The sequence below is a fragment of the Furipterus horrens genome, unplaced genomic scaffold (genome assembly GCF_987537825.1).
Source record: "Furipterus horrens unplaced genomic scaffold, mFurHor1.1.pri manual_scaffold_1, whole genome shotgun sequence".
Classification (NCBI taxonomy): Eukaryota; Metazoa; Chordata; class Mammalia; order Chiroptera; family Furipteridae; genus Furipterus; species Furipterus horrens.
The window spans coordinates 7,517,579-7,545,565 of NW_028327171.1; the positions used below are offsets into that span (position 1 = coordinate 7,517,579).

Consider the following 27,987-nt stretch of genomic DNA (forward strand, 5'->3'; position numbering starts at 1 on the left):
AGCAGAAAATTTACAGCAAGGTTCTGTGCCTTGTCTATCTGTTTTAGAATTAAAATAATTGAGATTTACTAAAACGATTCTGGGAACCATGGATTGGCTTCAGAGCAAGTCCCCTCTGTCCCCTCTGCATGTGCACCATGGGTAGCTATGGGAACGTACCTGGATGAGTACCCTTACCTGCCCGGGTTTTGGTCTAATTTATATGTTTTGCATGATTTCAAGGAGGTGTGGAACAGCTCTGCATTCCTGTTCAACTCGTCAGCGTTACATCATTAAGGAAAAGGAAGGTATTTGGGGGTAAGTAGATGCTTTATATTTTTTATAAAATTTATTTCAAATCAAAGGAGAAATATTTTTACTTTTATCCAAGATTATTAGACCTGTGAAATTTAACACTTAGAGGCTTGTGGTCCCAGAAAATTTTTCAAACGATTTTCAGATACATACATATATATATTTTTGGAGGCAGACAAGTATGATAAAGTGGTCAATTACATGCTTTCAAAAAGAAAAGGAATAACATTAAGATACACGGATGTGGGAGAAATGGAACAAAAATATGAAATCAAGGATAAAAAGGGACAGAATAAATGATTTGGAGTTGATGTATTTTTTTTAATTGTAGGTCTGCGTATCAAATTACCATAATTCTTTTGGCTACTTTAGAATGAGTGCTACAATAATAATTTTATTTTTAAATGTAAATTTCAAAAATATTCTAAATTTCATCCCTTGGCACTACCTACATTTATAATGAAAAAAATTTTTGATGTTTAACCTAAAATTGCGACAGAAAATACCTAGTTTTAAAAAATCTTTGGAGCCCTGACCCATGTGGCTCAATTGGTTGGACATCACCCTGCAAGGGGAAAGGCTGTTGGTTTGATACCCAATCAGGGCACAGGGCTGGGTCGCAAGTTCAGTTCCCACTCAGGGCACATGCAAGAGGCAATCGATTGATGTTTCTCTCTCATGTCAATGTTTCTCTCCCCCTCTTTCTCCCTCCTTTCCCTTTTCTCTAAAAGTACATAAAAAAAAATCTTTGGGGCCTGGAGGCATGTTCATGAAGACCACTGAGCTGGGACACAGCCTGTGTCTTCGTCTGACATTTGCTCCCTTCGGGTCCTCCTATCATTTATTTTTCAGTCAGTAAAGAGTGGTGGACTTCATTCCATGGTCAACAAACGTGGCTTCTGACTCGTGTTCATCCTGATCTGCTTGGTTTTAAGCTGAAGCAACAAAGGAAGAAGATGGTTCTTTCTGACACACCAACTGCCAGTCCTGCTTCAGCCTCAGCATCCGGTCATCAATTACCAGATGAAAATGCTGATACGCCAAAGAAAAATCTGGAAACAGTAAGTTGCTGCCTGAAAATCACTCTCCATGTAGCTGTGAGCTGTGTCCATTTCAGGGCTGGCCTTGTGCATAGTGATGCCACTACGTGGAGAGTCCCGCTCAGTCACCTCTCCCGGAGCCCGGCCGGAGCACTTCTTGCAACCCAGTGCAGACTTAGGTGATGCTGGTGGAGGTGCAGTTTTGGCCTGGGAAACCGGGGAAGATACTGATCGGCTCATGTAGAAATTAGCCTGGGTCCTTGGGCCCCAAGGAGCCCTGTCTCTCCATGTGTCCATGTCATGCACGATTCAATCTCAAGCTGCCACCTTTTAAGGTGTCATGATGACATTCCTGCACAGGATAGCCCTGTGGTATCTTTTTTCCCAGAATCAAGACATATTTTGGTTGGGAAACAAACTTGGCTTCTGGCCTAAATTTGACCTCAACAGTGACATTTCCAGCTGCATGATCTTGGCATTATTCCTCCCTTTATAAGCCCAGGTTTCCATTTTCTAGAGGGAATAATAACAGGATTTACTTCATGCGGCTCTTGACAGGAGTGAATGTAGGTGGTCTGGGCACTTAGGAAAAGCTCTACTTCTTGCTGTTACATATTTTAAAGCCATGGATCATCAGCTTCATTCAAGTTGACTTCATTTTCATAATGAATGTTATCAATATTTTAAACAATATTTAAAGCCATGTTGAAGAACGTAGAAAAATAAAAGGTCTACCCGCCTCTCCACCTCCCTGATGTAACTGTCTCTGGCCTGGCTGAAACCCGTAGTGAGTGTGTGAGGCAGTAAGAATTCATACAGCTCACAACCACTTGCTTGGGAGTAGATTCCCCTTTCCCAGGCAAGGTGAATAGAGTGTGTCTTGTGATCTGGCAATTCTACTTCTAGGTGTAGACCTTGGTTCCCAAAGTGTGGTCCCCAGACCAGCAGTATTAGCATCACCTGGGAGGCCAGATGCAAATGATTAAAATGCAAATGATCACATCCCTAACTACTCCTCCCCCAGACCCAGAGAACTAGAAACTTCCTGAGTGGGGCTTTTTACAATGTTATAGAGCATTTGCGAGTAAAGAGGACACGAGGCAATTTACAAGTAAATTTGTGGCGTTTATTTACCCGGCCAGGGACGGGTCTTCCCACTTTCAGAAGCAGAAGATGGGAGAGCCGCCCCGCCTCACAAACTAAAGGATTTTTAAAGACCAAAAAAAAAAAAAAAAAAGCTACCCTCATGTCCTTGCAGCTGCCAGATAACAGCGGCGGGCAGGAAAAACCACACAGGCAGGAGAAACCACACATACACACACTTTCTATTTTAAGAGGGGCTCTAGCTGATAAACACTCGGTGCATTTGGGGCTACTGGGAGTTGAGATAATGGCTGGGGTACAGCTCTGAAGAAGAGCTAATATGTAGTTGTCACAGGCCTCAGGGTAGAAGGACCCTCTGGCGATGAAGGAGAGCGGTGGATAGAGTCTCTTAAGCACTGGGAATATGTTTTCTTAACGCAGGTGGTTGGTGCATGTGTATTTGCTAATTATTCACCTTTTATGCACTCTTGTGAATGGCCGATGAAATGAATACAAAAACAGCCTAGAAGGAGGCCTGATACCGAGGCTGCTCCTGAATACAGAAGCCAGGCCTCCCGCACGGCGCAGCGGGCTTTCCCTGAGACGGTTGCTCCGCGCCCTTCTCAAGTGCTGTTAATAGAGAAAAATTGCCCCTGTCAAAACAGGCTGCAAGGGAGGTTTTATTCCAGACTATTGCAAAAGGGGACAGAGATTGAACTCCACGTGCAATACAAGGGCAACTGGGGTTTTTGGCTGGTGGGTGCGGGGAGAGAGAGAGGAGGGAGAAACCCTGAGAGGAATTTGTTCGGATGGAGGGGTTGGGGAGGAACTTGATTAGATACAGAAGCTCAAGGATTCTGGGTGAACTAGCTCAGCAGCAGGCTGAGAAGAGGGCTTAACGGAGCCCCACTCATGGTTGGTTGAGAAAGTCCTTGTCAGCGTGTACCCTTCACGCTGAACTTGGTCAGTATTGCTCGTATATGGAGTTTTGAACTCATGCACTCTGTAAGCAGTGGTTTTCAACCGAAGGCAGTTTTGTCTCTTGGAACATGTAGCAATGTCTGGAGACATTTTGGTTGTCATGACTCAGGGAGAATAGTAAATAGAAGCCAGGGATTTTGCTTAATCTCCTAAAATATACAGGATAGTCCCCTACCACAAAGACTTGTCTGGCCCAAAATAAATGTACCTTTTCACCATGACATAAAGGAAATGTTGTAGTGCAATTTATGTATATTATAAAGCATACACAAAATAGGAATTAAAAAAGAAAAGGTAAAAGATAATCAAAATTATTTTCTAATTTTCTTCTTAATCGAATTGTTTTCTTATTGTTGCATTTTGAGAGTTCTCTGTATATTCTGAGTACCAGTCCTTCATTGGATATGTGTTTTGCAAACACTTTCTCCCAGATTGTGGCCTGTCTTTCCATTCTTTTAACAGCCTCTTTTAAGCATCTTATGTTTTCATTTTGATGAAGTTTTAATATCAGTTGCTTCTTTTATAGATTCTGCTTTTGCAACTATATCTAAGAAATCATAGTCTAATCATGGTCACAGAGATTTTCTCCTATGTTTTCTTCTAGAAGTTTTATAGTTTTAAGTCTTGCACTTAGGTTTGTGATCTATTGTGAGTTAATTTTTGTATATAGCATGATAGATGAGGGGGAACCCCTCCAAAAAAACTGAATTATCTTCCAGAGGGTGGGATCCTTATAGTACAGACTTCCCCCACCAGGTGAGTGTTTGAGGAACCCATCTGTGTCCTTGTACCAGCTGGCGTTGTTGTGAGAGGCTGCATTTGGCTTCGCTGAAGTATTTTTTGAAGACTCTTTCAAACACGTTTGCCCATTTCATGATGTGTGACTTACGAGTGTACCTGCCCATACCATGCTGAGTGTTTAGCAGTTTTTGAGCAAAAACGGCATGACCTCCATGCCCCACCCTCTCTATTCACTGGCTCTCACCCCAAGCAACTTTTTTTTGTTTCCCTGGATGAAAAAAAAAATCCTCAAAGGGAAACATTTTGTTGACATGGAAGAGGTGAAACAAAAAATGGCAGAAGCACTAAAAGGCATCAAAATTGACAAGTTAAAAAACTGTTTTGAGAAATGGAAAAAACATCTTGATAGGTGTATTACATCAAATGGAGAGTATTTTGAAGGTGACCGAAGTTTAAATATGTAAGAATAAATACACAATTTTTATAAATCTGAGTTTTTTTGGGTCCCCCCTCATATAGATATAAGTTCTTTGTTTGTATTTTTTGCGTGTTGATAATTTGATTATCACAATACCATTTGTTGAAAAGCTATTCCTTTGTCCACTGCATCATCCTTGCACTATTGTCAAAAATCAGTTGTTCAAATATGTGTCAGTTAATTTCTGGGATATATGTCTGTTCTGTTGACTTCTTTCTCCATTTTTATACCAGTTATCACATTGATTGGGTTACCAAAGCTTTATAACAATTATTGAAATAAGGTAATTTAGCCCTCCAACTTTGTTCTTCATTTTCAAAGTCATTTTAACTATTCTAGGACTATTTAGACCATTTATATTTATTGTGTTTGCTAATATTAATAATTGGGTTTGAGAAGATCATTTTGCAATTTATTTTCTACTTACCCTCTCTGTTCTTCAGTTCTTCTTCTTTTTCTACCTCCCTTTGAATTAATGAAGTCTTTTTTATGATTGCATTTTATCTTCTTTGTTGGCTTATTAAGCAGAACCGTCTTAGTGTTTATATTAAACATCATCAAGTTATTAAGTCTACCTTCAAGGGATATTACACTATTTCATGTTTAATGTAAGAACCTTACAATAGAATGCTTTCATGTCTGCCCTCCCAGCCTTCATGCTGTTTTTGTCATAAATTTTAATTTTACCTATATCATAAACCCCACGATACATTGTTATTTTTGCTCAATAGTCCACTATCTTTTAAATATATTCAGGTAATTTAAAAAGTATAGTAGTTACCATTTCTGGTGTAAATTCCTTAGTGTAGATGAAGATTTCCTTTCAGTGCCATTTGCCTTTTGCTGGAAGGAATTGAGCATTTCCTGTGGGACAGGCCTGGTGGTGATGGATTTGTTCACCTTTGGTTGGTTTGAAAAAGTATTTATTTTACCTTCATTTTTAAAGGGTACATTCAGGGCATTAAAAGTGCTTCTCCGCTGTCTTCTCGCTTGCATTATTTCTGATAAGAGATCTGCTGGAATCTCATCCATGTTTCTCTGTACATAACATGCCATACTCTGGCCGCCCTAAACATTTTCTTAGTATTGCTGGTTTTGAACAATTTAACTATGATGATGATATAGTTTATGTTTCTTGTGCTTGGGGCTCATTGAGGTTCTTGGATCTTTAGGTTAATAGTTTTCCTTACCTGTTACTTCTATAGTTTTTTTGCTTTTCCTTTCCCACACTCCTCTGCTAGCTCGAATCACCTTTGTATTAGGCAAGTGGACACTCCGTCTTTGATCGACATGACCTGCAAGTCCTGACAAAGCTCTCTGATTCTGCTTTCTCCAGAGGAATGAGCACCACCTGTGTAACCAGTACGAGGAGAAGGTGCGTCCCTGCATCGACCTCATCGACTCTCTGCGGGCCCTGGGCGTGGAGCAGGACCTGGACCTGCCCGCCATCGCCGTCATCGGGGACCAGAGCTCCGGCAAGAGCTCGGTGCTGGAGGCCCTGTCGGGCGTGGCGCTCCCCAGAGGCAGCGGTAAGCACTTGCCCTCACTCCAGCTGCCCTAACAAACTACCGCGGGCTCGGGGCTTACACAGCAGAAATTTGTTTCTCACCGTTCTGGCAGCTGGACATCCAAGATCAAGGTGTTGGCAGGATTGGTTTCTCCCAAGGCCTCTCTCCTTGCGCAGATGACTGCCTTCTGAGTCCACACATGTGTGGTGTCTCTTCTCTTTTTTAATAAGCAGGCCAGTTGTATTGGTTGGGCTCCACCCTTATGACCTTTTTTAACTAATCACCTCTTTAAAAGAGAGTCCTATCTCCAAATAGAGTCGCATTGGAGGTCGGGGTTTCAACATGTCAATTTTGAGGGGGACACCATTAGGTCCACAGCACTCACTTGATACACGTTTTTGTGGGTGAGAGCTGGAAGGAGCTGACGGTCTGGTGGCCTGGTGGGACCAGTGAGCCTTCCTGACAGGAGGGGCAGGTATATGGGGGGGAGTGGAGCTGTCTGCATAAGTTTGCTGTTTACTACCCGAGCTGGTGGCAAAACGCTGGCACGAAGTGAGAAGCTTAAAATGGTGGCTTTCAAGCATTAGGGAGCCCAAATCACCATGGAGGTACATTCAAAGTACATATTCCTGAGGCCACCGCAGACATCATGCATCAGAACCCCAGACGGGGAGACAGACGTTTGCCGTGTGCGTCTCCCAGATGACCTAGAACTTTGAGATCCACTGGCCGAAGGCCACCACATAGGACATTTAAGAGCCAAGCATGGAACTGATGTGCACGTGGCCTCCTAGGTATTGTTACAAGATGCCCCCTAGTGCTGAAGCTGAGAAGACTTAGGAATGGCAGTGAGTGGAGTGGCAAAATCAAGTATAAGAACATTGAGATGAACCTTTCAGCACCTTCGGAGGTTGAGAAGGAAATCAGCAAAAGTAAGTGCCCCGTGTTCATTCATCCTCCCCTATTTTCAGATGTCAGCTCACACCTTGTGAAGTGGGTGGGGTCTGCCTGTCACACTGTCCTCTCAGGGCCTGCCCTGCAGCCTTGGGAGCCAGTCCTCCCTCCATCCCTTTCTCCTTTCATCTCTTTCTCCCTCCTGCACATCAGGCCCCAGCTCCCTTGTATTTTCTCTTCTTTTCCCTCATTAAGACCAGTGCTTTTGGACGGAATCTGACCTCAGTAATTTATTGCTTTTGTGTGTCAGTTAGGTATCTGAGACTAATGTGAATTTTAAAATTCAAAGCTTGTCTCCAAATATTGAGGGTTTTTTTTTTTTTTTTTAATTCAAGGGCTTCTCCACTCCACAGACTTGATGGAAGCGGAATTGGGGTGGGCTCTTCCCTTCAGGAGCAGAATACCTGTGTTTACAGAATCCTTATGTAGACTATAATTTATGGGAGGTCTCAGTGAATGTAAACCACAGAGATCATCTGATCAATTTGAAACATCCAAAGGGAGAAATCATACTTGCAGTTGATAAAGACAAAGGAGTGGCACAGTTAGTTGTTGCTAAGTGTGCTTGAGATGAATAGATAACTTTTCTAATTGGCTCTGATTTCTTCCTAGCATGTTGCATAGTTTTCAACCTTTCTGGGAAGGTACAAAAGTGGCTGGTTGGTGTTGCTTTCAGAGGATTCATTGTAATGAGTAACTTTCACCCTAAGTCTAGGTTTTTCCTTTCTTCCTCTTCTATAGCCCAGAATGTCATTGCTGGGGAAGGTGTGGGGATCAGTCATGAGCTGATTAATCTGGAGGTCAGCTCCCCGCATGTCCCAGATCTGACCCTGATAGACCTTCCTGGCATCACCAGGGTGGCTGTGGGCGGTCAGCCAGCTGACATTGGACAGCAGGTGAAATCTCAAGCTCCATCCTGACCTTGGTCTTGGGGGGAAAGGGAGGCTGCATTAGATTAGAGCAACAGTGCTTTCAGGGCTGGGGTTGACGGGTGGATATTAGGAGGTGTAAGTGGGGAACCTGAAGTGCATGATGGTTGCAATTTCCTCTATCGAGTCAGGTGGGAGCTTCTTTGGAGAGACTGAAGCAAACAGGCAAAATTGGAGATATGTTTTGGGTTTTGTACACTGACTCATTTTTGGTTAGTGGCATTTTGTGGGAAATGTCAACTGGCATGTATTAGGGAAGGGTCTCGTGTGGGAAGAGGGAGCATTAGAAACAATATAATGATAGTCCCATATCAATGGCTCTCACCCTGTGGATTAATGATTTAGGGAAAAGTCAAACAGTTCTTGTGGTATTTGTTTTTCATTGGGACCATCAGATTTGAGGTTTTAGATGGTTAGTGAGTAAAAACCTTTGTTTTTCCTGACCTTAGAGTTATTTCTACCATAGAGAACTTAGTTTCTCATAACTCTGGCTGAGGAAGTGTCACCTAGCTTGTATTGTGAACACATTTTGGGTAGGGGTGGGGGAGAAATACCCTTGGGATTCCAAGGGCCTGAAGCAAGTTCAAAGTCAGGACCCATCTTAACTCTCACACCCTCTCATTTTTTTTTTTTTTACAGATTAAGAAGCTTATCAGGACGTACATCCAGAGGAAACAGACCATCAACTTGGTGGTGGTGCCCAGTAATGTGGACATCACCACCACAGAGGCACTGAGCATGGCTCAGGAGATGGACCCCGAGGGAGACAGGACCATAGGTAAGAGGGAAGAACCTACACATGGTAGGTGGTCCAAGAGTGGAAAAGTGTCCCTGAATCCAGAGGGGTGTTTGTTGGCACACATGCAGGGTGGGGGACCTGCACCTAGCAGGTGAGAACTGCTAAGGTGTCAGGTTGGGTGCTCACTGAGGCTGGGTGACATGGGTCAGATCGACTGTTGTTGGCCACAGGTTGGCTCATAACCCTTGTCAACCTGCTTGTAGAAGGCACGGTGAGCTCAGGGGGTGAGGCAGCACCAGAAAGCGATTCGGACAACAGTGAATTTGAAGTGGAAAACAGGGAGGGCGTTGTGACACTTGCCGCAGCATGGATACCTTTGAAGACATCTTGCTAAGTGAAATAAGCCAGATACAAAAGGACAAATACCACATATATTAGGTCCTCAGAGGAGTCCGTTTCATAGAGACAGAGTGGAATGGTGGGTGCTGGGGGCTGGTTGGCGGGGGAAAATGGGGAGTTAGTGTTTCATGGGGACAGAGTATCAGATGGGGAAAAGGGGAAGTTTTGCACCTTGCATCTGGGTTCTGCAAGCCCTGTTGTCTGCCCTCAAGCAAGGGTTGGGGGAAGGCATGGGCAGCAGACTCTTCTCCCCCAGGTGGGTGAGCTGTCCACTTCTCGCTCCCATGATGCTGTGAGGGTCCTCTAATTGAAAAGCTTTGGTTCACAGGAATCCTGACAAAGCCCGACCTGGTGGATAAAGGCACCGAAGACAAGATAGTTGACGTGGTGCAAAACCTCGTCTGCCACCTGAAGAAGGGTTACATGATCGTCAAGTGCCGGGGCCAGCAGGACATCCAGGACCAGCTAAGCCTGTCCGAGGCTCTGTGTAAAGAGAGGGCCTTCTTCGAGGACCACCCACATTTCAGGTATGCTCGGCTTTCTTTTTCCGAGGTCAAACCCAGACCAAGGACCCGGGGAAAACTGCCACTTTCCAAAAGCAGACATTGCAGTATGTGTGTGAGTGTGTTTGTTCCTTGACAATGACCGTGGGATTTGCCTAGAAGAGTAATGGAGGGATTCACATGCATGGCAAAAATACAACTAAAAACAAAAAAACAAACAAAAAAAAGAAACTTAAAGACTGGACTTGTTACAATAACTTAAATAGTATGATGCTAGAACCAGAATAAAAACATATGTACAACAGAGTAGGAAAATAATAGACTACCCAGAACTAGACTCAGATACATGTATGTCATATATGATCAATGTGGCATTTCAAATCCATAGGCTCTGTCAGTTTGATTATTAACCAGTGGCATTGAAAAAATTGTTTAATATTGGGGGGGGGGGCAGATAAAATCCTGCCCTTACTTCACATGTGACACCAAAATAAATATCAGTTGAAGCTTAGAGTTAAGAATCCCAGGATATAGATCTTTCTAACCCTAATGCCAAAGGCAGAACTTTTTTAAAAAGGGAAAGACTGATAAATTGGCTAGATTTAAAATAGTGAGAAGACACAGAGTTGGCAGGAAAGGCAGAGCCTGGCTCTCTCCCCTGCAGCTGGGAGCCTACTGGCACAATCTCTGCAAAGCATTTGGTACCGGGCCGGGAAGAGGTCAATGAAAAGGTGCTTGTAGCCACACCATGCCTCTTTCCTCTCTTGGAGAGTGAACAAAAACTTAACTCTCTGCAAAAAAAAAAAAAGAACTAGAAAGAAAAAAAATAGGTGCTTATGGGACATTGAAGCCCCTGTGCGCACACATGTATGCAGGTGGAGCCCCACGCGTGTTGTTAATATTACAGTCAATTCTGCCCGAAGCCCGTGGAGAGGCCTTGTTCAGGTTAACAGGTGTGTAAGCAGATGCTTGTACGCCATTGCGCACAGCAGCACTACTCACAAAAGCCGGAAGGGAAAACAACTCAAGTGTGCATCGATGGATGACTGGATAAACAAAATGTGGTCCATCTGGAGCGATGGCGTATCAGCCTTAAACAGGAAGGACATTCTGACGCCGGCTACAGCGTAGGTGAGCTGTGAGGACGTTACACTGAGTGAAATAAGCCGGTGGCAAAAGGGCAATACTGTGTGACTTATATCAGGTCCCTAGAATGATCATATCCATAGAGATAGAGTGTAGATGGTGGGTGCCCGGGGCTGGGGGAGCGGGAGGGGGAGGAGGGTTAGTGTTTAACGGGCATCGTTTCAGTTGGGGAAAATGGCAAGTCCTGGAGAAAGGAGGTGGGGATGGTTACACAACAATGCGACTGTGCTTAATGCCCTTGAACTGTGCCTTTAACAATGGTTCCGATGATAAATTCTATGTGACATGTGTTTTACGATCGTTAGACCAATCGATGGGTGTGGAAAATGAAACCTAGGTTTGTGTAATCTCACAATAGCCCTGTCAACTCCTGCTTCCCTGCCTTTTATACTAAACAGTCCTTTATGGTGTCAAAACCCTGTCATAACACACCCTGGGAACACAGAGTTGCATTGCGTGAGAACAGAGCTTGGCTTCCTTCCTCCAGGCAGCCACGGTGACCCTTCCTGCCTCAGGGAACAGGGTGTCCCCTGGTTCAGTGTTCATCCGCACACCTATGCAAAAATGGGTCAATAGATTTTTAGGAAGCCCTATACCAATATGCATTATATATACTTATATTGGGTCGGCCAAAGCATCCAATTAGTTTTTTCCATAAAAGACACATTTTTCATTCTCACCAATAACTTAATTGATTTGGATATTTTGAGTATGTCAGTGATCTCCCGCTATTGGCAAAGAATTATTTGGCCAAAATGTCAATACGTACCAAGAAACTTCGCAAATCCCTTCTGACATGTTCAGTCAGTCACAGCACCTTCTCCATACACTGCTCATTTTTTGTGTGTTTCTGTTGCATTTTTACCTTTCTTGAAATAATCAAGCACCATACGCCAAAAATGTTGTGTATTTTCTTCCATCTTCAATATTGAAACGGCTACACAAAAATTCACCAGTTTGGGGGATTTTTTTTCAAGTGCACATTGATATGACAGCGTCACAGCACAAACTAACAAAATTGTTTTGAGTGCAGTTAAACACAACTAAGCACTACTAGAGCCATTGTACGGAAAAAACTAAAAGAACTTTTTGGCCAACCCAATACATGTGGTACACGCAAAAGGGTGTGCATGTGTGTGCTGAAAACTTATAGGAGACTGTATTTGTGTAAAGACATTTACTATATCAGCTGGAAGGGGATGTTCTACATCGTTTTTGAATGATCCAAATTTACTAAAACGCTGCCATAATTCTACATGATCCGATTCTGAGCGTTGGTGGGGTTCCAGCTTTAGGACAGTTGGAAGTTCCCGGGTTTGCTGTGACTTCCCCAGCAGCGCAAAGCTGACTGCCGTCTTGTGGCCCCACCAGGATGGACATGCATGTTGTCTTCTCTTGCAGCGTTCTCCTGGAGGAGGGAAGGGCCACGATCCCCTGCCTGGCAGAGAGGCTGACCGCTGAGCTCATCACGCACATCTCCGTAAGTGCATGGGAAGGCTCCTGCCGCACACAAACGCTGAGCCGTGGGGACCGCTGAGGTGTCAGCGTGCACAAGGGATTCCTAGGGATCTCTGTGCGGACCCAGGTCCCGGTTCAGGGGATCTGGAGTGCAACCTGAGGTCCCCCATTTCTGGAGAAGTGGTGAGGCACATGGAGTGGGGTGCCGATGGACCGCGTCTACCCAGCTGAATTAACATTCAAAGTCTTGTCAGCATTGTGCTAACTCTTCCTGTCTCATCACCAGCCACCTTCGCCTTCATCGGGTCTGGGTAATTGCAATGACTGTGTTTCATATCTTGAAATTTTCTGTTTCTTTTGCAAGCTGTCGGGGCCGTCTCTTGCTTTTTCACATGAATCCTTTTAAAAGATACCTTTGCACATATATCTGTTGTATCTTGAACTTGGTGATTCCAGAGTCAGAAGTCTGGTGTTCTAGGTCCTGCTGGCCTTCACCCACATTGACTTGGGCCAGACTTTTGACTGTGAGCCTGTCTTCTCTTGGAATTTGACCTGTGGGTGTTTATGGAAACCTGGGTTCAAATGGGGTTTCTTCAGGTAGAAGCAGCATTTGCTTCTCCAGACACCTGGTGGGGCTTCCAGCTTCAGGTTTTGGGGACCCCTCAGCGAGTGTGAATTTGGGCAGCAGAACTGTCTGAGGGCTGGCTTCTCCATGCAGAGTTTTCTTTTCCCCTCCACGCGGCCCCGGAGTTCAGGCATTGCGTGCGGTCCCCCAGGGGCGGGCTGGTGGATAGGGTTGTGCCTACCTTATCATGAGAGCTATGGTGTTGGGGTCCCAGCTTATGTAGAAAGAAGGTGCTCGCTCATTAGAGTCCCACCTGGAGCAAGCCCATGGGGATTTCCCCTTTTTCTCAGCACCAAGTCAGGCTCTGAATGGCAAGTTCAAATTTTCTCTCCTACAAATGTCCTTGAGGCCAAATCCAGCCTGACTGCTGCTTTCTGCTCTCATTCGTGGGTACCCACGGGTACCTGGCTTTGGCTTCTGAGTGTCTGTTATATACCTGCCCGCTCACTGACACATTTAAGGGGGTACTTGTGACAAGTTAGCCAGTGTTTTCAGATGTTTGCAGAGGAACGCTGAACCAGGATGTGCCATTAACCATATTATTGGAACCAACTTTTCATCTCTAAACAACAGAATAAAAGTTGCTGAATCTCAAGTTATTGCAGCCCCCACTTTTTCAGAACCCACTGGACAGGTGGCTCTTTCTAACCCCCCTGCAGAGTTTGTGTTAGTCGACCAGAAAAGGAATTGTTCCTTGTGTTGCTTTCACAGGGCCCAGGAACCAAGCAGAGGGGTTGCCTTGGCGTGGCTGGCTCTGCAGCCCTTTGTGCAGGTGCAAGCGAGCAGGCAGGCCTGGGTGGGAGACAGTGCCCTCTCTCCTGGAAAATCTTTCTAGAGGAAGCCAGGAAGTCAGATGCACTGCTCAGCTGCACAGAAGCAGGCCTGGAACCTTCTTTCTTGCCCTGTTCATATTTATGTACTTCCATTACTTGCTCCCTGTTTTCTTCAGAACTCTCTGCCCCTGTTAGAGAATCAAATAAAGGAGAAGCAGCAGAAAGTCACAGAACAGTTACAGAAATGTGGGCATGACATACCGGAAGACGAGAGTGAAAAAACCTTCTTTCTGGTCGACGTGAGTATTGCTCGTTCCAGCACATTGAAGAATCACCATGGACGGCGTGAAAGGGGTTGGGGTGGAGGGACGGGGCCAGGGCGCGGTGGGTGTTGAGGGTGGATGGTCACATTGCTCCTTGACTCTTCATCATGTGACTCACCCAAGACCTCAAAGGCCATAAGGGGAGAGTGAGGTGGCCTGGTGGCCAAGCCCCCCCCCTTTCCGTCACTGCACAGCGGCCCACAGGCAGCACAGAACGACTCACCCCCCCTCAGCACCCATACGACCTCCCAACCCCCTCAACGCTTGGACTTGCAATAACTCCACTTACTTGTCTTCTTCACAGAAAATCAATGCATTTAATAAGGACACCATGGATTTAATACTCGGGGAGGAGCCTGTGGAGAAGGACGATACTCGGCTGTTCAACAAAATCCGGAAAGAGTTCTACAAATGGAGCGACTTGACTATAAATAATTTCGTGAAAGGTGAGTGCAAGGCACCATCGCAAACCTGTGTGTTGGGCTACGTAGAGGACCGGAGAAGCAGGGAGTGCAGTCGGTGAGGAGTAAGTGATGCGGCAGCCACGTTTGCTCCGTTCCATGTCGCTGAACTCGGGCTGGTGAGCATCTATTTCAAAGGACCTTGATAGAGTCTTCTAGAAGAATCAGCAGGTCTACGTGGCATGTGTGTCATGCTCTTTGTGTACAAATGGTGAAATACCCTAGATCGATCTTCGTTAACTGGCCAAGTTCTGGAAGCATGATGTGTATCTTAGTGGACTTGGTAGCCACAGCAGTGGAGAAAACCAACATTGTGCTAGGGGCTACCTTGGCATCACTAAATCCTCATGAGTTGGAAAAAGGTAGAAAATATGGTCTGAAATTCATCCTTTAATATTTCAAGAAGCCTAAAGAAAATCCTACGTCAGCTCATGATAAAGCTGTAGCTGCTGAGGGAAATTTCTAGTCATTTTGATTGTATTCAAGCAAAGTGGTGAGGTTCCACAACTTATTTCAGCTGAGCAGAGGTTCCATGGACAGTTCTGGGCTTTGAGTGATGAACATGGGAAAATATATCATGCCGTTTTCTACATAACTCCAGGCCACACTTTTGAATCCTTGGCAGAGGGATGGAGAAGCAAGATGGGATGAGTAACACTGTCCATGGCAGAGAAAGACAGGGACACTCATTTCTGGGATAGTCACGTGCCCAGTGCTACATCCACAAAGCAGAGGGTTGAGCCACGGGTATCCTCATGTCAGGAAAGGGACTTTGTGCCCCTTTCAAGGAAGAGCACAGAGCTTGACTCTGCCATGCCCTCGTGGGCGGCGCAGCCAGGGTATCACAGCATTCGTGTTTATGAGTGCAGCCTGTGAGGAAAGAGCTCTTCTTAAAAAAAAAAGCTAAATTCCTCCCAGCCAATGATCAGTTACAAATCACTGGGTGCTCACAACAAACAAGAGAATGTGGACCCCTAACTCACCCCCTTTACAAAAATTAACTCACTATGGATCAACAACCAAAATATGAGAGCTGAAACTATAAAACCCAGAAGAACATAGGGTTAAATCTTCATGACCTTGAACGAGGCACTGGTTTGTTAGACAGGATGTCTGAGGCACAGGCAACAAAGGAAAAAGTAGATCAAATGGACTTCATCAAAATTAAAAACTTTTGTGCTTTTAGGTAACCCACAGAATGGGAGAAGATATTTATTTGCAAATCATAGATATGATAAGGTTCTAGTGTCCAAAATATATAAAGAATAAAAAGACAAATGATCCGACTTAAGGATGGACAAAGGATCGGAATAGGCATTTTTCCAAAAATAAGGTATTCAGGTGGCCAGTAAGCACATGAAAAGAAGCTCAGCATCATTAGCCATCAGAGAGATGTAAATACAACTCACAATGAGATTCCGTTTCACATTTACGGGGATGGCTGTCATCAAAAAGACAGATGGAAAATGTTGACAAGAATGTGGAGGAATCAGAACCCTCATACACTGCTGGAGGACATGCCAGGGGTCTACCTACTTTGGGAAATGTCATTATGGCAGTTTCTCACAAAGGTAGGCACACCATGACCATGCGACCCAGCAATTTCACTAGTGGGTATATACTCAAGAGAATGAAGGCAGGTGTGTGTAAAACTTTGCATATCCATCATCTAGGCAGAATTATTCATAAGAGCCCAAAAAGCAGAAACATCCCTAATATCCATCAACTGATGACTGGATAAAGAAAATAAGATATATTCATAGGCATTAGTCTGCTAGGGCTGCTACAGCAAAGCACCATAGATGGAGTGTCTTATTCAGCAACAGAAATGTCTTGTCTTACAGTGCTGGAGGTTAGAACTTCAAGGTCAAGGTGTGGGCAGGGTTAGTTCCTCCTGAAGCCTCCTGAGGCCTATACTCTCCTTAGTGTAGCGACAGCTATCTTCTCCCTGTTAGGACTTCAGCATGTTAACTTTGAGGAGACAAAGTTCAGACTCTAACACTATACAATGGAATATTACTGAGCCGTAGGAAGGCATGAAGTATTGACCCAGGCCCCAACATGGATGAAGCGTGAAGACGCATGATAAGTGAAAGAAGCGAGACACAAAGGCCACATGCGGTAGGATTCCGTTCGTATGAAATGTCAAGAACAGGCAAATCCATAGAGGCCGAAAGGAGATTTGTGGCGTCGCGGGGATGGGGAGCCACTGCCAGTGAGAACAGGATTCTGGAGCGACGGGAATGTTTGAGAGGCGACGGATGCACGACTATGTGAATATACCAAAAACTTCTGAATTGTACACTCTAATAGGGTAAACTGTATAATGGACAACTTGTATCTCACTTTAAAATTTGTTTGATGAGAAAATATCTCCTGACCAAGAAAGGGTACCTGGGCTACTGACCCTGGTTAGTTCTTCCAAAAGAGGACCCAGAGCTCTGCTGACTTTTCTCCCCTATGGATGTATATTTCTCCACAATCTAGTATGTTGAGAGTAACAAGAATTCCAGAAGCGTAAAGAAAACATTAAGTGGTTTTAATCGAGTAAAAGTGATACCATATCACATTAATATGCTGTTATGTGCCCAGGCCCACTATTATCCCGTTGCTCTATAAACACTTTCCACTCCTGTGACAGCACACGAGTCAGTGATGTGTAGCTGATTCTAGATGATGTTCACAGTCAATCCTACTTTTTAAAAAACATTGTTTCTAGAGAGAGGGGAAGGGAGGGAGAAAGAGAGGGAGAGAAACATTTGATGCAAGAGAGAAACATCGAATAATGGTTGCCTTCCACACGCACCCCAACTGGAGACCAAACGTGCAACCCAGACATGTGCCCTGGCAAGGAATCGAACGGGCCATCTCTGGGTTCACGGGACAATGCCCAACCAACTGAGCCACCCTGGTGGGGGCCAGTCCTACTTTTTAAAGGACCTGCAGGTCATGATATTCTGTTATGATACAATGGCTTTGGTACAAATCAAATTGGATTCATGAAATTTCATACTCCAGTACCTTTTTGAGAGTTTGTCTGCAGTCACTGCTTCCTGGCATGACAGACACCCTGGCTCTGTACTCGCCCTCTTATGATGACCAAGGAAACGTATGTTGAGCGCTGTTTCTTTATTGCAACCCCAGTTATTTTCTGATTTAAAAAATCAGATTTAACTTTTTCCCTTGCCCCTCGGTGCTTTCAGAAAGTCCAGAATGGTGCCGTGATTAGCAAAAGACTGCAATGTTGTTTCTGTAAAGTAACTCAGAGCTTTTCTGTCCGATGGTAGGTTACAACGCCATTTCAGCCAAGATTATCATATTCGAACGGCAGCATCGTGGCCGAGAGCTGCCAGGATTTGTGAATTACAAGACGTTTGAGACCCTTGTCAGAGAGCAAGTCAAACAACTGGAGGAGCCAGCAGTGGAGATGCTGTACACCATAACTGGTGAGGCCTGGCCTTTGCTTTTAGGTCGCGTGGGGCTTCAGAATGCTCCCCCGCGGTGTTTCCCGACACCGGCAACCTGGTCATCTAAAAACAGAAGGCCCAAGTGAGAGGCAACGGGATTGATTTAAATTCCAAATATAAGAATAACTCTTCTGGAAACACTGACTCAGGCAGAGGCCCCAAGAGTGTTCTGATGACGAGGCCAAGGCGACAGGTATTGTTGAGACCGGGAAGCGGAACACGTGCACCCGCAGAAGGCAGGCATGGCTCTGGGTAATGTAACAGTGACGTTAATTCTAGGCAGTGGTTTCAGTTTTCAGCGCTGGCGTCCTCTTGTCTGCTTTCTTGTTATCCTTGCAAACAGTTCTTTAGGAGGACACACTGTGGCCCTACGCTCAGCCCGGAGATGATTTTGCCATTTTTAACATTCCAAGGTTTGAGGCAGAAGACCTGTGAAGCAGTTTCTCCATTTTAAAGTGGCTCTGCTTATCTTATTTTTTTCCAGACCCAACCGGTTCTCTTAATTCTCTGGACTTCAACTGGGGCTTCAACAATTCAACTCAGTTCTGAAACTAATGACCCAGAGTTAGCACAGACCCCACAGCTCAGGGCTCTGTCCCATGGGACTGCCCCCCCCCCCCCCCCCCCAGCGCCCATTGTCCGGTGGCAGCCAGTCATCTGTAAGTCAGAGTTCCGCAGCTCCCTCCCCAGGGTCAAACATTTGCTGCAACAGCTCACAGGATGCAGGAACACATGTTACTTACCTTTACTGATTTATCATACAGGATTGATTATAAAGAAAGCAAATGAATGGGGCAAGCTCGGGGGTGTCCCAAGCACAAGTCCCATGGAATTGGAGGTCACCACCCTCTTGGCATGTATTTGGGTCTCTAACCCAGAAGCTCTGCGAATCCTGTCATTTAGGAGTTTTTATGGAGGTATAATCAGTTACCTCATAGGCATAATCAATGATTAACTCAGTCCTCATCACTGTTTCCTGCCCCTCTTCCCAGAGACTGGGGGGTGGAGGGCGGCTAGGCTGAAAGTTCCAGGCTTCCAATCAAGGCTTGCTCTTCCTCCACCCTGAAACTATTCAGGGCCGCCCAGAGTCCCCTCATTAGAACAAGAGATGCTCTTATCTCCCAGGAAATTCTAAGGGATCTAGGAGCTCTGTGTCAAGAACCAGGGGCAAAGACCAAATATATATTTCTTACCACACAACACCTCCACTCTGCTCCCCTGCCGCGGTCACTGCCCACCCTCAGAATATTCTTTTTATCTGAAATCTCTGAGAAGTAAGGTTGGTGATGAAGCAACTGCATTGTGGGAGTGATTGGAGCCTTCTCTGTGTGGCATTCCCTTTGTCACGTGCAGATAGGAAACTTAGCAGCCTGCCGAGGACAAATGCAGTATTTTATAGTACTGACCACCCTCTTTTTTCACGTGTTTTGCTCCTTGGTTTCTGGGCTGTGACCAAGTCTGTTCTCTTCCTCCGCTCCTTGGCTGGCACTATCACATGCTGCCTTCAGCTGCCTCATTTTAGCAATAAGTAATAATCCTTCATGCATTATTGGGTGACGGCCTCATGACAGGTCATTTTTTAAAAACGGTATTTATTTTTAGAGAGAGGGGAAGGGAGGATGAAAGAGAAGGAGAGAAACAGCAGTGTGAGAGAGAAACATTGATTGGTTGCCTCTTGCACACCCCTGACAGGGGACCGAGCCTGCAACCCAGGCATGTGCCCTGACCGGGAATTGAACTGGTGACCTTTCGATTTCAGGGATGATGCCCAATCCACTGAGCCACACCAGACAGGGCTTCGTAATGGCTCATTAAGAGATGTATTTCTAATAAAGTTTTATCTCTTGGCTTAATAATTATATACCAAAATCTGACATTGTGGTATGTTGATCAGCTGTGCCTTCTTTATCCACTTGTGAAGAATGAATATATGTAGTACTAAGAGCCTTATAGTCATAGAAGTAACTTAAAAACATCTGTGTGTGTGTGTGTGTGTGTGTATGTATAAACTTCTACTTTAGAAAGATAAGATGTGGAGTCAATAAAAGATTTTTAAGCATAAACATACTGTATTTCATCTTAGGATAAAATTCTGTGAGAAAGCCAAGTGAAAATACAGGTTTCATAAATAAAAATAATTAAATTTTCTGATTTAAGAGCTTGTGCATGTATTTCTTTTCAAATAGATAATGTGGACGTTTAGATTCCATTGATAAATTTTAAAAAGTGATATAAGGTTTCACTACAAAATATTGATATATTCATAATTTATGAGAAATTATATTCCTTGCAAATATTTATACTTAGGATGAAAACTTTAAATGTCAAATAGGTATGCCAGGGGGGACATTGGGTTTTAACATTCTTCTAGGGAGTTCTTGAGCAAAATATTATGCCTTCCTTCTTTAGTGAAAAGAGAGGACTGGAGGGAGGGACTGAGGGATGGAGGGTACTTCCCATCATTTCATCCTTTTATTTTTTGAAATCTATAAAGATGATGAATGATTCTATGGACTGTTTTTTGTCTTCCATCAGATATGGTCCGGCTTGCCTTCACAAATGTTTGCAAGCAAAATTATGAGGAATTTTTCAACCTCTTCAAAACCTGCAAGGTAAAACCAACCATTTGTTACTAAAAAATAAAAATTAAAAAAAAAAAAAAAAAATAATCCTGACACTAGAAAATAGATTTCTTGGATTAAGACCATTGCAACTTTATTGTATATTTGGAGACTTAAATAATGAAACTTACTAGTGAATCTTACTAATTACATGACCAGCAAAGTCTGATTAAAAGCACTAAAAGTCACGTAGAGGGAAAGATGGAGACAGAGAGAGACAGACCTCTGGGGTCTTTTTTTATAAAGGCGCTGATCCCATTGTGAGGACTCCACTCCCATGACCTAGGCCTACCAAAGCCACCCCTCAATACCATCACATTGGAATTAGGCTTTTAATATATGACTTTGGGGGAACACGAGCATCCAGTCCCTAGCACCCCGTACGGATGGGAAGGCATCTCTGCTCCATACTAGCTGGGGGTCCAGGACCGACCGTGGGGGCCGCCTGGGCCTCCAGCCCCCCAATCCGCGAATCGCTGGTCAGAGGAGCTTCCTTAGACGGTTGCGGCGACAGAAGAAAGCAGTGGGGGCATGTCTTGCCTGAGCTCTGTGGGGGATGAGGGGGTGGCGTCCGGGTGTTTTCTGTGTGAAGGAGCTCCCTGGCTTTCAGGTAACCAGTTCCTCTAAATCCCAGAAACAGAAAGAAAGAGAGAATTTGACAGACCTAAATTCGCCCTCGTCTTATCCCGTTGAGCTCTCTGATGGAGGCATCTTCCTCGCATGGGAAGACCTGTAAGAGGACAGGGCGACGCTGCCCCTCAGGCCATGACACAGAGCCCTCTGGGTTCCCAGGCTAGAGGGGGGAGGGGTCCGGCCTTTCCAGGAGAGCCTGACCCTCTGGGGCAGAGGTGGGGGTGGAAACCCCATATTAGGTAAAGGCCACGGTGAGTCCCAGAAGGCGGCCCCAAAGCAGCGTGCTATTTTAATTCCCATGGGAGGACCTGCTGTGGACTTTACGTCCACACATTTTCCTGTGACCCAGTGATTCATTCCTATGACCCAGTGATTCATTCCTATGACCCAGGGAAATGTGTTTCTCTTGTGCATTAGTCCAAAATTGAAGATATTAAGGTAGAACAAGTAAAAGAAGCTGAGAAGTCCATCCGACTCTACTTCCAAATGGAGCAGATGGTCTACTGCCAAGACGCACTGTATCGGGCTTCATTACAGAAGGTCCGGGGGGCGGAAGCAGAAGAAAAGAAGAGTCCGGGCCGTAACCTTTCTGGAAACAATTCTTCAGATAACTTCCTGGATGAAATCCTCCAACACCTGCAGGCCTACCACCGGGTGAGTCTGCACATGTCTCAAAAAGGTGGCTTTCATCTCATTTCCTGTCTGATCATCTGGGCCAGGTGTCCCCCAGCCCGTTCCATCTCTCAGCCCTCCGTTAGCCTCCATAGAAATACCAACTCCATCTCCGACCACGAGGAGAGGTTGTGGCTTAGAGCCTCTCACATCTGGTGCTGACTGGCTGGCTGGCCCTGGCCAAGTTCCTCAACCTCTCTGAGCCACAGCTTTCCTCTCCGTAACATGGTCTCTGCTCATAGGTTTCTAGTGGCTCATCAGGGGGATGAGTGTGGGTCCGTCCCTTAGGGCAGCGGTGGGACGACACGGCAGCTCCCCCTGTAGAAGCTACTCAGGAGACCGCATGCTTTGATTGCCATTCTGTGTTTCCCATCCTATGAAGGGTGACCTGGCTCATCCTGGGAGGGCTGCACAGCCCACTTGAGCACACCGCAGTTAGAACCACAGGGGCATGGAAAACTGGTCAGGGAAAGCCAACAGGAGTCTCTTGCTTTACCAGGTGTCTCCATCATTTCACTCCTCGCGTGCTTAAGGCATTGCTGGTCAAACTTGACCTCCTGGTGTCCCGTTGAAGTGCAGGGGCGTATGGCAGGTCTGCGTTGGGGCCAACGTTCTGCATTTGTAATGGGCTCCCAGGGGAATGCCTTGCTGCTGGAGAGAGACCATGCTCTGAGCGGCAGGGCTGGAACCCAAGGGTCGAACTGTGTTTCCCGCAAACATGGGGAAGGGGCACACCTGTGAGTGAAGCCAGTGAAGGGCGAGACCAAAGGACACCTGTGCACCTTGGCTTCTACGTAGCTAAGCTTATCACCTGTCTGCTCACCTGCCCCGTAGAACCTGTTAGAGGAGGTCATGCATGCACACACACACAATCCGGCAAAGAGAATGAGGAACAGTGGAAAGTGAGTCTCCCACCCACCACGTCCCTCCCCAGAGACTGCAGAAGCACTCCTCCAGCTTCTTTATATCCTCTGAGGGACAGCTTACATGTGTGTGCCATATATGTGCATATGCAGACTGTTTTTACACCAAGGTTAGCACAGTATCCGCATCTCGCTTGCTTTCTTGTACCTTGGAGATTGTTCCACTTCAGTTCACGTGGAGATGCCCTCTTCGTTTTCACAGCGGCTGAGTCTCCTGTCGCATGGATGTAGCCAATTGAGCCATTTCCCTATTAACATAGTTTCATTTCCTGTCTTCAGCTGACACAGGGATGTGCAGTGAATAGCCTTGTTCATGCAGCAGGTATCTGGAGGATAGATGAGATTCCTGGGGTGTTAGTCAGGGTTGTACCCCAGAAACAGAACCAACAAGATATGTGTAGTTAAAGAAATGCATCTCAAGGGACTGGCTACCAGACTGTGGGGGCCTGACTGGACAAGTCCAAAATCCACAGGCAGGCCGCCAGGAAAGGCAGGCTGGAGGTTCTTGGGCAGGAGTGAAGCTGCTGTCTACAAGTAGGATTTCTTTCTATTTTGCTTGTAAGGTCTTCAACGGATTGGATGAGGCCCGCCCACATTATCAAGGAGAACCTCCTGTGTTACAGTCCTCTGACTGTAGATGCTAGTCACATCTGCAGAACACCCAATTCGTTTGACTGAGTAGCTGGGTACTATCACCTGGTCATGCTGATACTTGGAAGCGGGCGTCCCAGCGCCTTTATATTGATAAGTAGCACCTGTAGAAGGCCTGTTTCTTCCCACACTCCTCAATTTAGTCTTTACTTAAGTTGTTGGGATTTGGGGGCCATTTGAAAGGTGAAAAATGGTATCTTGTTGTAGTTTTAATTTACGTTTCTCTTATTACAATGAGATACAGTTTTTCATAGCATAGGAATATTTCTGTTTCCTGTTCAGTGAAGTATCTATCCAGTCAGAGCTCTTTTTAAAAAAAAGAGGATTCATATATAAAGATGTTACTTATTTTTAGAGAGAGGAGAAGGGAGGGAGAAAGAGAGGGAGAGAAAAACTGACCCGCTGCTTCTCTTACGGGCCCTGACCGAGACTAAATCCACAACCCAGCCATGTGCTCTGACTGGGAATCAAACTGGTGACCTTTCTTTGTGGGAGGGTACTCCAACCAACTGAGCCACGCTGCTCCCAGCTTTTTCCAGTGTTAGCCCCTGGGGGTTTGTGTTGCAAATACCCTGAAGTTTGTCATTTGCCTTCCAACTTTGTTTATGGTGGCTTTAGACCATGTTGAAGTTTTCTAGATTTGTGGGTTGGATTTAGGAGTCGTTTCTTTGGGGGCTTCTGTGCTTTTTATCATACTTTGAAAGGAACTTGGTCTGTCTGAGTTCTATAAAGTATTTTCTTCAAGTAACTTATTTCAACTTTCATATTTAGACCTTTGATCCTTTGGGAATTGTTTGATGTCAAGAAGGAGATTTGCTTCAGATGGCTAATAGTTGTCCCAGTACTGTCACGGAAGGGTCTTTTTAGTCCCCACTGGTGGGCAATACACCTGTTTCACACTCTCTCCCTGTGTGTGTGGTCTTTTTCTAGATTCTGTTCTATCGGTTTGCTGTTCGTCTGCCAGTATCAACATGATACATTAGTAGGTCTTGATACAATATTTAATAATCTAGTACAGTAAGTGGTCCCCTATTGCCCACCATTTCTTTTTCTTATATTGTGGTGAAATATATATCACATAAAACCTACTATTTTAACCACTGTGCAATGTATGGGACAGTGGCATTAGGCACAGTCACACTGTCATGCAGCCGTCACCACCATCATCTTTCTAACCTGAACCTTTGTGCCCATTAAACACTAATTCCCCACCCCTCTGCCCCACCTGTCTACTTTCTGAGTCCACGAGTTTTCCTATTTAGGGACCTCATAAAAGCAGCCTCATATAACATATGTCCTTTAGAGGCTGGCTGATTTCACTCAGCAGAATACTCTTAAGGCTCATCCCCATTGCAACGTGTGTAGGAACGTCCTTCCTTCTAAATGTAGAACAACAGTCCATGGTACGGACGGACCACGTTTTGTTTATCCGTTCCTCTGCCCACGCCTGTCGCACTGGTCCGACCTTGGCTCCTGTGAACGGTGCTGCTGTAAACGTGGCCTGCTCGCCCTGCTCTGTGCAGACACTCCCGCCCGTTCGTGTCTGTTTTGGCTTCCCTATAAACTTTAGAAGGAGCTTGTCCAGTTCCTTCTGAAAAAAGGGAAGTGTTCATATTCTTTCTAGGATCACACCCGCTTTAGAGGCCTGCCGAGCGAGAGCGGATGCCTTTATGACAGTGAACCTTCCCGTCGGAGACCTCCGCGGGTCTTTCCGTTTCTAAGGGCTCAGAAGTGACAAACGTTCTCTTCGGGCAGAGTGTGCCCATTTCTGCAGTTGGCTCCCGCATGTGTTCTCAGCTTCGTCCTTATTGTGAATGAGTCTTGCCATCCAGCCTACTTCCGTTGGCTGTTGGGAGAGGTACCTGCCCTCATTTCACCCCTGACATCGTCTGTAGTAGCTTAGAGTTTCCCCAGGAACACTCAACCGCTGCAGTTGGTGGGCACTCTTCCACTCTTGTACCTCTGACGTCCTGTTCTTGCCTTTTCGGGTCCTTTTGGTGCCACTTGAAACAATGGTGAAACTGACAGGCAGCCTCGTCTCACCTCTGATTTTAACGGGAACGCCAGTCACTCTTCCCCACCCAGTGTGGTTCTCACTGGCTCGAATCAAGGTGTTGGTTGGGCTGTGCTCCTTCTCGAGGCCCTCGGGGTGACGCTGTTTCTTTGCCTGGTGCGGCTTCTAGAGGCCCCATGCTTCTTGGCCCGTGGCCCCTCCTCCACCCTCATGGCCAGAATAGTCACATGTCCCTCTGACCCTCCTGTCTGCCTCCCTCCTTCGCATGTGCCCACCAGATAATCCAGGGTCATCCCCCTGTCTTGATATCAGTTGATTAGCAATCTTCCCTCCATTTGCAGCCTCACCTGCCCTTTGCAGTGAGAGGTGACACATTTGCACTGGGGAGAGGTCCAGAGGAGCTGGTTTTCACCACTTGAAAATTTCTTCCCATCTACCAAAGAGTTCCATGCAAACACAGCCCATGTGTGAGTCTCTGTGTGGCACCTCCTCGGTGTCAGCCGGGGGGACATCTGCCTCTGGCTTTGCTCACCAGTTAGATCCCCTTCGGAAAGGAGTTCCTGCTCCCTGTCTGACACACGCTGCTCCCTCTCCACCCTTCCGGTGTCCCCCTTCTCCCAGGTGGCTCCAGTCTACTGCTCTTGCTACATGTGGGTCAGGGGTCATATGGCACCTGTCTCCTGTTTCCACCTGAACTTTGGTGTTTGGGATGATCTCCAGGGGAATGAGGAAATGACCCTGGCAGCCATGTTTGCACCAGAAGTCTCGAAAGATATTTCAGGTGCCTGATTTTGTCATTCAGGTATTCGCCATCCCTTTCGGCTTGTGTCCATTCTCCAACATCAGACTTCAATGCCTGTGCCCCCCAACATCCCTCCTGAATGCCTCCTATCAGCCTGCCCCTTCTCTTCTTTCCTCCATTTTGGTTTGGGGACAGGCCACCCTTCTGGCTCACTCCCCTTCTAGAACACATAGTATATATGCCCTGTCCATCTTTCTGACCCTCTGGATTAAATCCATTGAGTGCTTATTCCACACCTGGCGTCTTTCTAAACTTTTATCTTTTAGCTCATTGAATCTTTTAAATCATCCCATGAGGCCAGGTGCTAATATTTTATAGAGAAGGAAACCAAGGCACAGAGGTCACAATGCTTGCTAAGTCTGACTATATATTAGCTTCCTATGAGAACACCTGTCTTAGGAAAGAGAACATTTCCACTAACAGATGGGATTGAGGGGCTGTGGGGGGAGAAAGAAGGGTTGAAACTCCCTTTCAACCTGCGTAGAACTCCCAGGGCTCCTTTCTGTGGCTTTTGGTAGCCTCGCCTCTGTTCTGCTAAATAATCTTAGTATTTTTTGTTTTTTGTTTTGAAACATCATAAAATCCTTTTGGCAGAGTTGTAAATAATTTGTAAGCGTAGTTTTCAGTCTCTGTCCATTTACCTTTGTGGAGCACATTTTATCCTTTTTGGTCAGAGGTAAACCTTTCATCATCAGGACAAGGCGGTGAGCGTCCAGCCAGCCCTGGACTCCGGGCCGGAGCCCTCTGCCCTGTGGGGGAAGAGGCAGTGGTCCCTTGCTGCCCTGAGCACAGAGGTTTGAAACCTGCCAGGTCCAGGTCCCTCCTGGTGCTCAACACGTAGTGGAGAGGGAGTCTTCCCCTGACAATGTCCCCTCAACCCCTCTGGCAACTGTTCCTTCCAGGAGGTCAGCAATCGCCTGTCCAGCCAGATCCCGCTGATCATCCAGTTCTTCCTCCTCCACTCGTATGGCGAGCGGCTGCAGAAGACCATGCTCCAGCTACTGCAGAACAGGGAGAAGTACGACTGGTTCCTCACAGAGCGCAGTGACACCAGCGACAAGAGGAAGTTCCTGAAGGAGCAGCTCTCACGGCTGAGGAAGGCTCAGCACGAGTTATCCAAGTTCCCTGGTTAGGCTGGGCTCTGTCCCACCCGTGTCTCCGTGGCTCCTTCCCCTGAGAGCTGTGTCTTTGTTAGTCACCCACGCTCATCCCTCAGTGGGAAAGGACTAGCAGGAGGCTGAGATGAGCCACTTGGTGTCCAGCAAGAGACTCAAGGGCCCACCCTCAGGAAGGATGTAGTTTAGGTTAAGTGAATGACATCTTTCCAGACACTCTTTGTCTTCATCAGACACCGATACACATAAGCACTGTAGAAGGACTATTTCCTGTGTTTTTCAAAGACCTTTCACTCACCCGATGTTTTAGGACCATTAGGATTGTATTCCCTCACTTATCGCGGGTATTACATTCCAGACCCCCCCTGCGAAGTAGGAACCTTACATGTCTTCTACACTCTTAAACCTACATAACTTTAACAACATACATATACAGTGTCGCAAAATCCCACAATATAGCAAAAAGTCCACGATAAATAATTAAATATATATTCTTTAAATCCCGTGATACAGTGAGGCGAACCACGATATAGCGAGGGACTACTATATCGTGTATAATGAATGCGGTACGGGTCATATCTTACCTATTTGTAATAAACTCTTTCTAACAGACATTTCTCTGGCTCCCTTTTTATTTGGGGGAAAAGCCTGACA

General features: G+C 45.8%; 1 protein-coding gene across 1 annotated transcript; it reads left to right on the top strand.

The window, feature by feature from the left end:
- Positions 1-27,947, top strand: MX1 (MX dynamin like GTPase 1). Its single transcript, XM_090271844.1, has 15 exons — positions 1-20; positions 223-297; positions 1,147-1,355; positions 5,954-6,146; positions 6,920-7,057; positions 7,821-7,975; positions 8,648-8,786; positions 9,475-9,673; positions 12,197-12,275; positions 13,828-13,950; positions 14,279-14,420; positions 17,723-17,881; positions 20,438-20,514; positions 21,574-21,810; positions 27,121-27,947. Exons 3-15 carry the CDS (start codon positions 1,251-1,253, stop codon positions 27,349-27,351), a joined length of 1,977 nt encoding a protein of 658 aa, XP_090127970.1. The 5' UTR covers positions 1-20; positions 223-297; positions 1,147-1,250; the 3' UTR covers positions 27,352-27,947.
- The last annotated feature ends 40 nt before the right edge of the window (positions 27,948-27,987 follow it).